Source organism: Rhinoraja longicauda, chromosome 19 (genome assembly GCF_053455715.1).
Source record: "Rhinoraja longicauda isolate Sanriku21f chromosome 19, sRhiLon1.1, whole genome shotgun sequence".
Taxonomy (NCBI): domain Eukaryota; kingdom Metazoa; phylum Chordata; class Chondrichthyes; order Rajiformes; family Arhynchobatidae; genus Rhinoraja; species Rhinoraja longicauda.
Window position 1 is genome coordinate 15940328 of NC_135971.1, and position 13245 is coordinate 15953572.

Below are 13245 nucleotides of genomic sequence, written 5' to 3' on the forward strand. Positions count from 1 at the left end.
AGGAGGAAAGGGAAATGGAGGGGTGAGGCGGAGAGGAAGAGGAGGAGGCGAGGGAGAGGAGGGGTGAGGTGAAGGAGAGGGATGAGGGAGAGGTGGAGAGGAAGAGGGGGAGGAGGAGGTGCAGGGAGAGGATGAGAGGGAGAGGAGGAGTGAGGGGGAGGTGGAGCAAGAGGAGGAGGGGTGATTCGGAGGTATCCTCTTTGTTCAGGAAACGGGGCTTCAACTCCACTCCACGTTGTTGTCCAGCCTCACTTACCCTCTCTGGCAGCTTGTTCCAGACACCCACGACCTTCTGTGTGAAAATGTTGTTCTTCAGTTTCTGATTGAATCTTGCACCTCTCACCACAAACCTGTGTCCTCTAGTTCTCGATTCCACTGCTCCGGGTAACAGACTGTGCATTCACCCTGTCTATTCACCACTTGATCTTATGCACTTCAGCCTCCTGCGCTCCAATTAATAAATCCTTCCCTGCCCAACCTCTCCCTTTCGCTCTGACCCTCAAATCCTGGCACCATCTTCGTGAATCCACTCTGCAGTTGTTTCCAGCATTTTATCCTGCCTTACACTGTCCCAAGCGCTACTCTCCGCTTCCGTCTATATTCAGGACAGTTTAATGTGTAACTGACCCCTCCCTGTGGTAGAGAGCGGAGGAACCCTCCATAGTTTCTGCGGGTGGATTTGTCTCCTTCCTTTAAAATGGTCGTAACGGTGGTGACCCTCGAGTGCTCTGGCCGGCGCTCCTCTTCCCAGAGGAAGGCAGACATTGATGGTGAAACTCACCAGCGTCTTCAGTGCACCTGCACAACCTTTGGCCGTCTGAGGAGAAGACTGTTTGAAGATCAGGACACAATTCGCAAGTCCTCAATCATTTTGTCACACACCTTCTGTCTTTTCATCTCTGGCCTTTGTCCAACCGTCTGACTATCAACTACCTCACCCCCCTCAACTGTGTCAACCTATTGCCAGCCAGGCTTTGTCCTGCCCCCTTCCTCCCATCATTATTCCATCTTCCACCCCCTACAATCAGTCTGAAGAAGGGACCCGACCCGAAACATCTGCTGTCCATGTTCTCCAGATGTGCTGCTTGACTCACTGACTTACTCCAGCACTTTGTACCTTTATTTGTAACCCTGCATCTGCAGTTCCTTGTTTCTGCATCTTCACGTTGAACACTTGCAGCGGAACTACATTAATTCCTCTAGACGGCAGCGTGCGCAGTGGACCTGCGTTTTGAACCAGGAAGTGGCAGAGTTAAAATGGCTTCGAAAGACAGGTTCGAGAGTTTAACCGAGGAGGTAGTTTGTCCCATCTGCCTGGATTTCTTCATCGATCCGGTGTCACTGGAGTGTGGACACAACTTCTGCCGCTCCTGTATCACACAGAGTTGGGACTGTGAAGGGAGAAACTGCTGCCCAGAATGTAGAGAGGTGTTTGCAGACCGCACCCTCAGGGTTAGTTGGGCCTTGGCGAGACTGGCTGAGAAAGCTCGAACACTGAGCCTGAATCGGACGGAGAAGGAAAGTAAACTTCACTGCGAGGAACATCAGGAAGAACTGAAGCTGTTTTGTAAAACTGACAAGAAGCTGATCTGCCTGGTTTGTGCAGCTGGGCGGGAACACAGAGAGCACCGCTTCATGCCGGTTAAAGAAGCTGTTGAAAACTACAAGGTAAAAGCAAACCGGTTTTGATCGCATCATTGTTTAATTCCGTTTTTATTGTCTAACGCTTTTATTCTCCGATTTTCAAACACAATCGCAGGGTCAGGTTAAAGCTTCCATCCAGTCTCTCACAAAAGATAAATCAGGGATCCAGCAAATGGAGCAGCAACAGAAAGAGGAGATTTCTGGAGTTCTGGTGAGGCTTTTAAGTTTCCATTTCCCGATCTTGTGCAGGTTTGATCCCTGTGACGCGTGTAATAACAGGGCAGCGCAGTGACACAAGTAGTGCTGCTGTCTCCTAGTTCTGGTGAGCGGGTTCGATCCTGACCTCGGGCGCTGCCCGTGTGGTTCACGCCTTCTCCCTGTGACCGCGTCGGATTCCTTCCACGTCCCCAATACACGCTGGTTCAATGGTCAATGGGCGACGGTAAAATTATCCCGAGGAAAGCGGATGGTGACATGAAATATTGATCTTCACCTTTCATTTCACAGGAACAGTCACACAACCTTCAGTCCAAGATCACGTCCCAGTTTGCTGAACTGCACCAGATTCTCACTGAGAAAGAGCAGCATGTACTGGCAGATATCCGGGAGGAAGAGAAGAGGATTCTGAATAGAATGAAGAAAAATCTTGGAAAGATCGAAGAGAATTTAAAATCTATTCAGGAGGAACTCTTTAAGTTGCAGCAGCAGATGGATCAAAAGGACAGTGTGGTGTTTCTGAAGGTGAGGGGTGACACTCCAGTTTGGCGAAGTGAAAGTGCACAGTCACAAAATGGTGGGGGATATTTGTGAAATAAATGCTGCATTTGCCAGTAATTGAGAACTGGGTAAATGCTCCGTCTGTTCCAGAGCTGTGCTGCTGTTGTTCCCAAACTAAATGGCCTCCCGCATAATCTGTGGGATCTCAGCACTGCCTGCGGTCTCCTTGGGATGAGTTACTTTGATCCTGTCACTGAGTTAGCGAATGTTTGATATTTCCCCGAAAAGATGGAAAATCTCCAGGACTCAAAAGATCATGTGGAAAGTTTGTCCTATGTTCCTCTTTAGTGGGAAAGAATTACGCGGCGTTAAACCGATCTGTTGAAGGCTTGCTCTCGGATACACTTCTTCAAGCCCTTTGATTTACCCACCTTAACATGCCTTGAGGTCGCCAGCACTTAAGGGGACCTATCCTATCCTATCCTAATTATCCCTTTGCTCTTAAAGGAACCTATTCTCCCCATAGTTATTATTTTGCTATTAATACACTTGTAGAATCTCTAGGGCAATATCCAATATTTGTCTCTGTGATGATGACAATAAATGCTGGGCAATGGAACATTTCTGGGGCTTGTTGTGATTTGTGTGAAACTCCTGCTGTTGGGATGTGGATGTCCCGTCTCAGTCTGCTCAGATTTGTGTTTTATTTCTTGCAGGAGGAAGCTGGGAGGAAGAAGAGGTAGGACATGCTCTTGACTGAAACACTGCATGTTTGTGTGTAAAAGCTCAAAGAATTTGTTGATGCTCAGTTTATAACCAGCTGCTAAATATTTGCAGGGTTAGTGATGAAGATAAAGCATTCACAGTGACAGACGGGGCCTTGTCGATTGAAAAATTCCATCAGCATTTTTTGATGAACACGCTGTGGAGAGAAACATCTGCCATTAAGCGAGGTAAAACCTGTCCAGTTTCCCCTCTTCTTGTTTATAACGCCTTTTCGTAACACAGATGCAAACATTGCCGAGAGAGATTATATTCGCCTCTAACACTTCCTATGGCAGCTAGCTCTCTGCCACCCAGTGCCTGAAAACGTTGAAAACTTTAGACTTTCCCTTCACAACTTAAACCGATGCCCTCGAAGTTTAGGAAACTGCATCTCCTACTCCTCAGTCCGTTGGCCCAGTTCATTATGACCAGTTTAATCTTAGACCTTCTTCACTCTCCACGATGTCTCATGAATTTTAGTCTCATCCACAAACCTGCTAGCCATGCCACCCACATACACATCATTTATCTAATCATTTGTATGAATAGGGACCAACAGTGGATTCAGCATTGAGCATTGTGGTGCACCACTTGCGACAGGCCTCCAGTCTGAAAAACAACTCTCTACCTCCACCCTCTGTCTCCCACCTTCAGGCCACATGTTTACCCATTCGCTAACTACCCTGGATTCCATATGTTCCAGCCTTCCTGATCAGCCTACCATGGAGTTCGCTGCTATCAAATTGCTAATCAGACCTCCAACATTCACATCCAAGCCTTAGAAATATAACATAAACAGCATTGAGCATCTGAAATGTTCTGCCCTGGGAGGTAGTGATAGGTCAGATTATTGGAATAGGCAAAGTGAACACAGATGGATATTTGAAGGATCGAGAAATTGGCGGTTATGGACAACTTGTATAGAACAGGAATTGATGCCATCGTAGATCAGTCAGGATCGCATAGAATGGCTGAGCCGGCCTGAGGAGTGGAGACTACTCCTCCTGCTATTTTCTTGTGATCTTTAGTTTTTTTCATACCTACAGCATGATAAACCTTACACAGAGTTGAATGCCGCAAAGATTGACAATACTTGTCCCTGGGACAATGATTTTGCTGTGCGGGGTGATATTGGGGAGACTAGGCCTGTGTACTCGAGCGTTTGGGTGTATTAGAGGGGATCTCAGTGAAACACAGTTCTTACAGGGCTCAGTGGGCTGGATGCAGGGAGGATGGTTCCCCTGTCAGAGGGGTCTGTAGAGCGGGCACTCTCTCAGAATGTGGGCCGCACCGTGTAGGACAGAGATAAGGAGACATTACTACACGCAGAGACTGGGGAACGACCCTGCACCGGTGGCTGTGGAGACTCAGTCATTCAGTGCTCTTGGAGCTGAGAGCCGTGGTTGTACATTACAGAGTCTGGCCCTTCGGCCCATCGTGTCCATGACCATCTTTTCCCCAGCTATACTAATCGATTTGCCCACATTCCACCGGCATTCTTCTCCACCTCACCTATTTAAATACCTCCAATATATTGATTTATATCTCACTCCACCACCTCCTCTGTAGCATGTTCCAGATATCACCCACTCTCAGTGTAAATCTAAGTACTAAACCTCTCGTTTGTTTGTTTGTTCCTGAACTACAGCCAAAACGGTACACGATAGCATGACGATTTTAAGCCCACCTTACTCACCGTCATCCCTTTGGTGCTAATGGAAGACGTTTCATTGAAATCGGTGTTATATTTTTTAAGTTATTCACATTTTAAGGTTTAAATCTATCTCCTAGGGACGTTGGGGGGAGGGAGGGAGGGGGGGCGGAGTGAGTGAGGGGGGAGGGGGGAAGAGGGGGAGGGGGGAGGAGGAGGAGGGGGAGGGAGGAGGAGGAGGAGGAGGGGGAGGGAGGAGGGGGAGAGGTGGGGAGGAGAGGTGGGGAGGAGAGGGTGCTGCACCAATGCAGGAGAGGTTTGGGCCCAATGGATCCACTTGGTCTAGTAAAACCTAAATCTCAGATATACTTTAAAATACTTTGCTCTCAATATAAACCTGCACTCTCGTGATTTGATATCCCTGCATGCGAATAAGGTTTAGATAATTAACCTGCATCCTGCTGCAGACTTTGACAACCTTCCCTACTATCCACAATTTTTGCTTCCTCCCCAAACTTACTAATCACACCTCCCACATTCACATCCAAGCCATGATCATATAACATAAACAGCAAAGGGGACTCGAAGTAAAAGAGCCATTAGGAGGCAGTGATCTCAATATGATAAGTTTTACTCTAAAAATTGAGCGGGAGAAGGGAAAATCGGAAGTGTCAGTATTACAGTATAGCAAAGGGGCATGAGGCAGGAGCTGGCCAGAATTCACTGGAAGGAGGCCCTAGCAGGGAAGACGGTGGAACAGCAATGGCAGGTATTCCTGGGAATAATGCAGAAGTTGCAGGATCGATTTATCCCAAAGAGGAGGAAAGATTCTAAGGGGAGTAAGAGGCACCCGTGGCTGACAAGGGAAGTCAAGGACAGCATAAAAATAAAAGAGAAGAAGTACAACAAAGCAAAGAAGAGTGGGAAGCCAGAGGATTGGGACTCTTTTGAGGAGCAACAGAACTAAGAAGGCAGTATGGGGAGAAAAGATGGGGTACGAGGGTAGAAACATAGAAACATAGAAAATAGGTGCAGGAGGAGGCCATTCGGCCCTTCGAGCCTGCACCGCCATTCAATATGATCATGGCTGATCATCTAACTCAGTATCCTGTACCTGCCTTCTCTCCATACCCCCTGATCCCTTTAGGCATAAAAGCCACATCTAACTCCCTCTTAAATATAGCCAATGAACAGGCCTCAACTACCCTCTGTGGCAGAGAATTCCACTGATTCACCACTCTCTGTGTGAAAAAAAAACGTTCTCATCTCGGTCCTAAAAGACCCCCTTATCCTTAAACTGTGACCCCTTGTTCTGGACTTCCCCAACATCGGGAACAATCTTCCTGCATCTAGCCTGTCCAACCCCTTAAGAATTTTGTAAGTTTCTATAATATCCCCCCTCAATCTTCTAAATTCCAGCGAGTAGAAGCCGAGTCTATCCAGTCTTTCTTCATATGAAAGTCCTGCCATCCCAGGAATCAACCTGGTGAACCTTCTCTGTACTCCCTCTATGGCAAGAATGTCTTTTGTCAGATTAGGAGACCAAAACTGTACGCAATACTCCAGGTGTGGTCTCACCAATGCCCTGTACAACTGCAGCAGAACCTCCTTGCTCCTGTACTCAAATCCCCTCGCTATGAATGCCAACATACCATTTGCTTTCTTCACTGCCTGCTGCACCTGCATGCCTACTTTCAATGACTGGTGTACCACGATACCCAGGTCTCGTTGCATCTCCCCTTTTCCTAATCGGCCACCATTCAGTTAATAGTCTGCTTTCCTGTTCTTGCCACCAAAGTGGATAACCTCACATTTATCCACATTATACTACATCTGCCATGCATTTGCCCACTCACCTAACCTATTCAAGTCACCCTGCAGCCTCCTAGCATCCACCTCACAGCTAACACTGCCCCCCAGCTTCGTGTCATCCGCAAACTTGGAGATGTTGCATTCAATTCCCTCGTCCAAATCATTAATATATATTGTAAATAGCTGGGGTCCCAGCACTGAGCCTTGCGGTACCCCACTAGTCACTGCCTGCCATTCTGAAAAGGACCCGTTTATTCCTACTCTTTGCTTCCTGTCTGCCAGCCAGTTCTCTATCCACATCAATACTGAACCCACAATACCGTGTGCTTTAAGTTTGCATACTAATCTCTTATGTGGGACCTTGTCGAAAGCCTTCTGGAAGTCCAGATATAACACATCCACTGGTTCTCCCTTATCCACTCTACTAGTTACATCCTCGAAAAATTCTATAAGATTCGTCAGACATGATTTACCTTTCATAAATCCATGCAGACCTTGTCCAATGATTTCACCACTTTCCAAATGTGCTGCTATCCCATCTTTAATAACTGACTCTAGCATTTTCCCCACGACCGACGTTAGACTAACTGGTCTGTAATTCCCCGTTTTCTCTCTCCCTCCCTTTTTGAAAAGTGGGGTTACATTATCTACCCTCCAATCCTCAGAATCTAAAGAGTTTTGAAAAATTATTACTAATGCATCCACTATTTCTGGGGCTACCTCCTTAAGCACTCTGTGATGCAGCCTATCTGGCCCTGGGGATTTATTGGCCTTTAATCCATTCAATTTACCTAACATCACTTCCCGACTAACCTGGATTTCACTCAGCTCCTCCATCTCATTTGACCCCCGGTCCTCTGCTATTTCCGGCAGATTATTTATGTCTTCCTTAGTGAAGACAGAACCAAAGTAGTTATTCAATTGGTCTGCCATGTCCTTGTTCCCCATGATCAATTCACCTGTTTCTGACTGCAAGGGACCTACATTTGTTTTAACTAATCTTTTTCTCTTCACATATCTATAAAATCTTTTGCAGTCAGTTTTTATGTTCCCTGCCAGTCTTCTTTCATAATCTATTTTCCCTTTCCTAATTAAGCCCTTTGTCCTCCTCTGCTGGACTCTGAATTTCTCCCAGTCCTCTGGAAGGCTGCTTTTTCTTGCTAATTTGTATGCTTCATCTTTTGTTTTGATACTATCCCTAATTTCCCTTGTTAGCCATAGATGCACTACCTTCCCTGATTTATTCTTTTGCCAAATTGGGATGAACAATTGTTGTAGTTCATCCATGCGGTCTTTAAATGCCTTCCATTGCATGTCCACCATCAACCCTTTAAGAATCAATTGCCAGTCTATCTTGGCCAATTCATGTCTCATACCCTCAAAGTTACCTTTCTTTAAGTTCAGAACCGTTGTTTCTGAATTAACTATGTCACTCTCCATCCTAATGAAGAACTCAACCATATTATGGTCACTCTTGCCCAAGGGGCCACGCACATCAAGACTGCTAACTAACCCTTCCTGATTACTCAATACCCAGTCTAGAATAGCCTGCTCTCTCGTTAGTTCCTCTACATGTTGGTTTAGAAAACTATCCCGCATACATTCCAAGAAATCCTCTTCCTCAGCACCTCTGCCAATTTGATTCACCCAATCTATATGTAGATTGAAGTCACCCATTATAACTGTTTTACCTTTGTTGCACGCATTTCTAATTTCCTGTTTGATGCCATCCCCAACTCTACTATTACTGTTAGGTGGCCTGTACACAACTCCCACTAGCGTTTTCTGCCCCTTAGTGTTTCGCAGCTCTACCCATATCGATTCCACATCCTCCAAGCTAATGTCCTTCCTTTCTATTGCGTTAATCTCCTCTCTAACCAGCAACGCTACCCCACCTTCTTTTCCTTTCTGTCTATCTCTCCTGAATATTGAATATCCCTGGATGTTCAGCTCCCAGCCTTGGTCACCCTGGAGCCATGTCTCCGTAATCCCAACTATATCATATTCATTAATAACTATCTGCACATTCAACTCATTCACCTTATTACGAATGCTCCTTGCATTGAGGCACAAAGCCTTCAGGCTTGTCTTTACAACACTCTTACCCCTTATACAATCATGTTGAAAAGTGGCCCTTTTTGATTTTTGCCCTGGATTTGTCTGCCTGCCACTTTTACTTTTCACCTTCCTATCTATTGCTTCTACCCTCATTTTACACCCCTCTGTCTCTCTGCTCATGCTCCCATCCCCCTGCCACATTAGTTTAATTCCTCCCCGACAGCACTAGCAAACACTCCCCCAAGGACATTGGTTCCATTCCAGCTCAGGTGCAGACCGTCCTGTTTGTACTGGTCCCACCTCCCCCAGAACTGGTTCCAATGTCCTAGAAATTTGAATCCCTCCCCCTTGCACCATTTTTCAAGCCACATATTCATCTGAAATATCCTCCTATTTCTACTCTGACTAGCACGTGGCACTTGTAGTAATCCAGAGATTATTACCTTTGAGGTCCTACTTTTTAAGTTTATCTCCTAGCTCCCTAAATTCACCTTGTAAGACCTCATCCCGTTTTTAATCTATATCTTTGTTGCCAATGTGCACCACGACAACTGGCTGTTCACCCTCCCCCTCCAGAATGTTCTGCAGCCGCTCAGAGACATCCCTGACCCTTGCACCAGAAATCGTTTGTGGCCGCAGAAACGCCTATCTATTCTCCTTACAATTGAATCCCCTATTACTATAGCCCTTCCACTCTTTTGCCTCCCCTCCTTTGCCGCAGAGCCACCCACGGTGCCATGAACTTGGCTGCTGCTGCCTTCCCCAGATGAGCCATCTCCCCCCACAGTATCCAAAATGGTATATCTGTCTAGGAGGGAGATGACCGCAGGGGACTCCTGCACTATCTGCCTACTGCTACACTGGCTAGTGGCCACCCGTTCCCTTTCTGTCCGCTTAACCTTTACCTGCGGTGTGGTCAACTCACTGTACCTGCTATTCACGACCTTCTCAGCATCGTGGATGCTCCAGTATGAATCCAACAGCAGCTCCAACCGTTCAATGCGGTCTGCCAGGAGCTGCAGCTGGACACACTTCCTCCACACGTAGTCATCAGGGACACCGACAATATCCCTGATCTCCCACATGTTGCAGGATGAGCACTCCACTCCACGGTAAACTAGCCAATAATATATAGGAGGATAGAAAAAGCTTTTTTAGGTATGTAAAGAGGAAAAAAATAGTCAAGGCAAATGTGCGTCCCTTGAAGACAGAAGCAGGGGAATTTATTATGGGGAACAAGAAAATGGCAGACGAGTTGAAACGGTACTATGGATCTGTCTTCACTAAGGAAGATACAAGCAATCTCCCAGATGTTCTAGTGGCAACAGATCCTAGGGTGACGGAGGAACGGAAGGAAATTCACATTAGGCAGGAAATGGTGTTGGGTATACTGATGGGATAAATCCCCAGGGCTGATAAATCCCCAGGGCCTGATGGTCTGCATTCCAGGGTAGTTAAGGAGGTGGCGCTAGAAATTGTGGGCGCATTGGTGATCATTTTCCAATGTTCTACAGATTCACGATCAGTTCCTGTGGATTGGAGGGTAGCTAATGTTGTCCCACTTTTTAAGATAGGAGGGAGAGAGAAAACGGGAAATTATAGACCAGTTAGTCTTACATGAGTGGTGGGGAAGATGCTGGAATCAATTATAAAAGACGAAATTGCGGAGCATTTGGATAGTAGTAACAGGATTTTTCCAAGTCAGCATTGATTTACAAAGGGGAAATCATGCTTGACTAATCTTCTGGAATTCTTTGAGGATGTAACTAGGAAAATTGACAGGGGGGAGCCGGTGGATGTGGTGTACCTCGACTTTCAGAAAGCCTTCGACAAGGTTCCACATAGGAGAGGTTGAGTGAGTGGGCGGATACATGGCAGATGCAGTTTAATGTAGATAAGTGTGAGGTTATTCACTTTGGAAGTAAGAATAGAAAGGCAGATTATTATCTGAATGGTGTCAAGTTAGGAGGAGGGGGAGTTCAACGAGATCTGGGTGTCCTAGTGCATCAGTCAATGAAAGGAAGCATGCAGGTTCAGCAGGCAGTGAAGAAAGCCAATGGAATGTTGGCCTTCGTAACAAGAGGAGTTGAGTATAGGAGCAAAGAGGTCCTTCTACAGTTGTACCGGGCCCTGGTGAGACCGCACCTGGAGTACTGTGTGCAGTTTTGGTCTCCAAATTTGAGGAAGGATATTCTTGCTATGGAGGGCGTGCAGCGTAGGTTCACTAGGTTAATTCCCGGAATGGCGGGACTGTCGTATGTTGAAAGGCTGGAGCGATTGGGCTTGTATACACTGGAATTTAGAAGGATGAGGGGGGATCTTATTGAAACATATAAGATAATTAGGGGATTGGACACATTAGAGGCAGATAACATGTTCCCAATGTTGGGGGAGTCCAGAACAAGGGGCCACAGTTTAAGAATAAGGGGTAGGCCATTTAGAACGGAGATGAGGAAGAACTTTTTCAGTCAGAGGGTGGTGAAGGTGTGGAATTCCCTGCCTCAAAAGGCAGTGGAGGCCAGTTCGTTGGATGCTTTCAAGAGAGAGCTGGATAGAGCTCTTAAGGATAGCGGAGTGAGGGGGTATGGGGAGAAGGCAGGAACGGGGTACTGATTGAGAGTGATCAGCCATGATCGCATTGAATGGCGGTGCTGGCTCGAAGGGCTGAATGGCCTACTCCTGCACCTATTGTCTATTGTCTATTAGTGGGCAAAATTAGATTTTTAGATTTAGAGATACAGCGGGGAAACAGGCCCTTCGGCACACCGGGTCCGCGCCGCCCAGCGATCCCCGCACGTTAACACTATCCTACACACATTAGGGACCTTTAAAAAAAAAACATTTACCCAGTCAATTAACCTACATACCTGTACGTCTTTGGAGGGTGGGAGTAAACCGAAGATCTCGGAGAAAAGCCACGCAGGTCACGGGGAGAACGTACAAACTCCGTACAGACGCCGCCCGTAGTCAGGATCGAACCTGAGTCTCCGGCGCTGCATTCGCTGCAAGGCGGCAACTCTACCGCTGCGCCACCATGCGGCGCATGAGCACATGATATTCTGTCCAACACCCGATCATTCATACTCTGCTTCCTTCCATGGTCCAAGCCACCCCTCCCTCTCTCTCACCCTCCACTCCAAGAAACAGGGGCAGGTCATCTGGCCCCTCGTGTCTGCCCCCCTTCACTGTGATCATGACGACCCCACCACTCACCTCTACCTCCTCTTTAACAACCTCAAATTACCGCTAACTTCAATATCCTCTTGGTCCGATCTGCCTCCATATATGAGTAGCCCCCCCCTTCGTTTCTCCACCACCGCAATCTCGCAATCCCCCTCACTCTCCGCACTCGTCTTCCCCGTCCACCCTCCCCCACCTCACGAAATTCCCTTGCTATCCCCGGATAAAAACTCCGGGAGAGATGTCTGTTGTGCACCCGATGTGGTTGTGGGTGAAACCCCGGGCACGGTTTGAGTTGTCCGCCCGCCTGTGCCTGAGGCCGAGCGGCCTCTCCCCCGGTCCCGGGGCCGCGCTGCCCGAGTCTCCCCCCGACCCCCGGGGTCTCTCTGATTCTCTGCTTCTCCCCCCAGTCTCCGTCACCCTGGATGTGGAAACAGCGCATCCGTGGCTCGAGGTGTCTGAGGATCGGAAGAGGGTGAGACGGACCCGGACCCGGAGGAGTCTCCCTGACACCGGGAAGAGGTTTACAGACAATCCGTGTGTGCTGGGATCGGAGGGATTCGCATCGGGGAGACATTACTGGGAGGTGGAGGTGGCGGGGAGTCGGGGCTGGAGTCTGGGAGTCGCCGCAGAGTCTGTGGAGATGAAGGGACGCGTCACACCGACCCCGGAGACTGGAGTCTGGAGCATCGGGCGGTGGGGTGACGAGTTTCTTGCATTCACCTCCCCTCCATCCCGTCTCCCCGCCCGTCCCATCCCCGGGAGGGTGGGAGTTTATCTCAGTTGCGAGTCCGGGACTGTTTCATTTTACGACGCGGACACCAAGTCCCATCTCCACACCTTCACTGGGAATAAATTCACGGAGAAACTTTATCCTTTCTTCTGGCCTTGGGATGAAGACCACTGGCTGAGAATCTGCTCCGGTTCCGCTCCGGGTGTGTAAAAGGGTCGGGTCCCGGGACCAGCGTCAGGAGCGGGGCTCAGGGGCTGTGGGGCAGAAACCCAGTGGACAACAGGTCGGCGCTGAACAGCTCCCATTTAATCCCCAAACTCCGCATCGTAAAACTCCAGTGAGCGCGGAAATAAAACCAGGGGGAATGTAAATGTGGGAAGAGAGAAATAAACAGCAAGTGGAATCAGAGCTGTCGATCCGTTCATTTCAACGCGTTAACTGCGTCACTTCTTGGTCCCGCCACTAGATGGCAGCAACGCCACGCGGTGCGACCACAGACCAGCTGTAACTTTGAGAATTAACTTTGACAATTGCAGAAACAGCGGGAATCTGATTTAATAAGTGACTTTTGTCACCTGCTACCACACCTGCGACCCAAACCACATGCATGGCTTAAAATGGGGAATAAAAGCAGAAATTGCCCCCAAAACTCAGCAGGTCAGGCAGCATCTGCAAGGTGAAACAT

General features: G+C 47.9%; 1 protein-coding gene across 1 annotated transcript; it reads left to right on the top strand.

Moving 5' to 3' along the window:
• Positions 1–600: 600 nt before the first annotated feature.
• On the top strand, positions 601–12963 carry LOC144602706 (zinc-binding protein A33-like). Its single transcript, XM_078415837.1, has 6 exons — positions 601–1668; positions 1760–1855; positions 2152–2385; positions 3078–3100; positions 3199–3314; positions 12238–12963. The coding sequence occupies exons 1-6, from the start codon at positions 1258–1260 to the stop codon at positions 12768–12770; spliced, it is 1413 nt and encodes a 470-aa protein (XP_078271963.1). The 5' UTR covers positions 601–1257; the 3' UTR covers positions 12771–12963.
• Positions 12964–13245: the final 282 nt, after the last annotated feature.

Excerpts from the sequence above, each read along its gene's own strand:
- LOC144602706 (XM_078415837.1), top strand. The coding sequence starts at position 1,258 with ATGGCTTCGAAAGACAGGTTCGAGAGTTTAACCGAGGAGGTAGTTTGT. Across the intron at positions 2,386-3,077 it reads ACAGTGTGGTGTTTCTGAAG|GAGGAAGCTGGGAGGAAGAA; the intron begins GTGAGGGGTGAC and ends TATTTCTTGCAG. Across the intron at positions 3,101-3,198 it reads GAAGCTGGGAGGAAGAAGAG|GGTTAGTGATGAAGATAAAG; the intron begins GTAGGACATGCT and ends AAATATTTGCAG.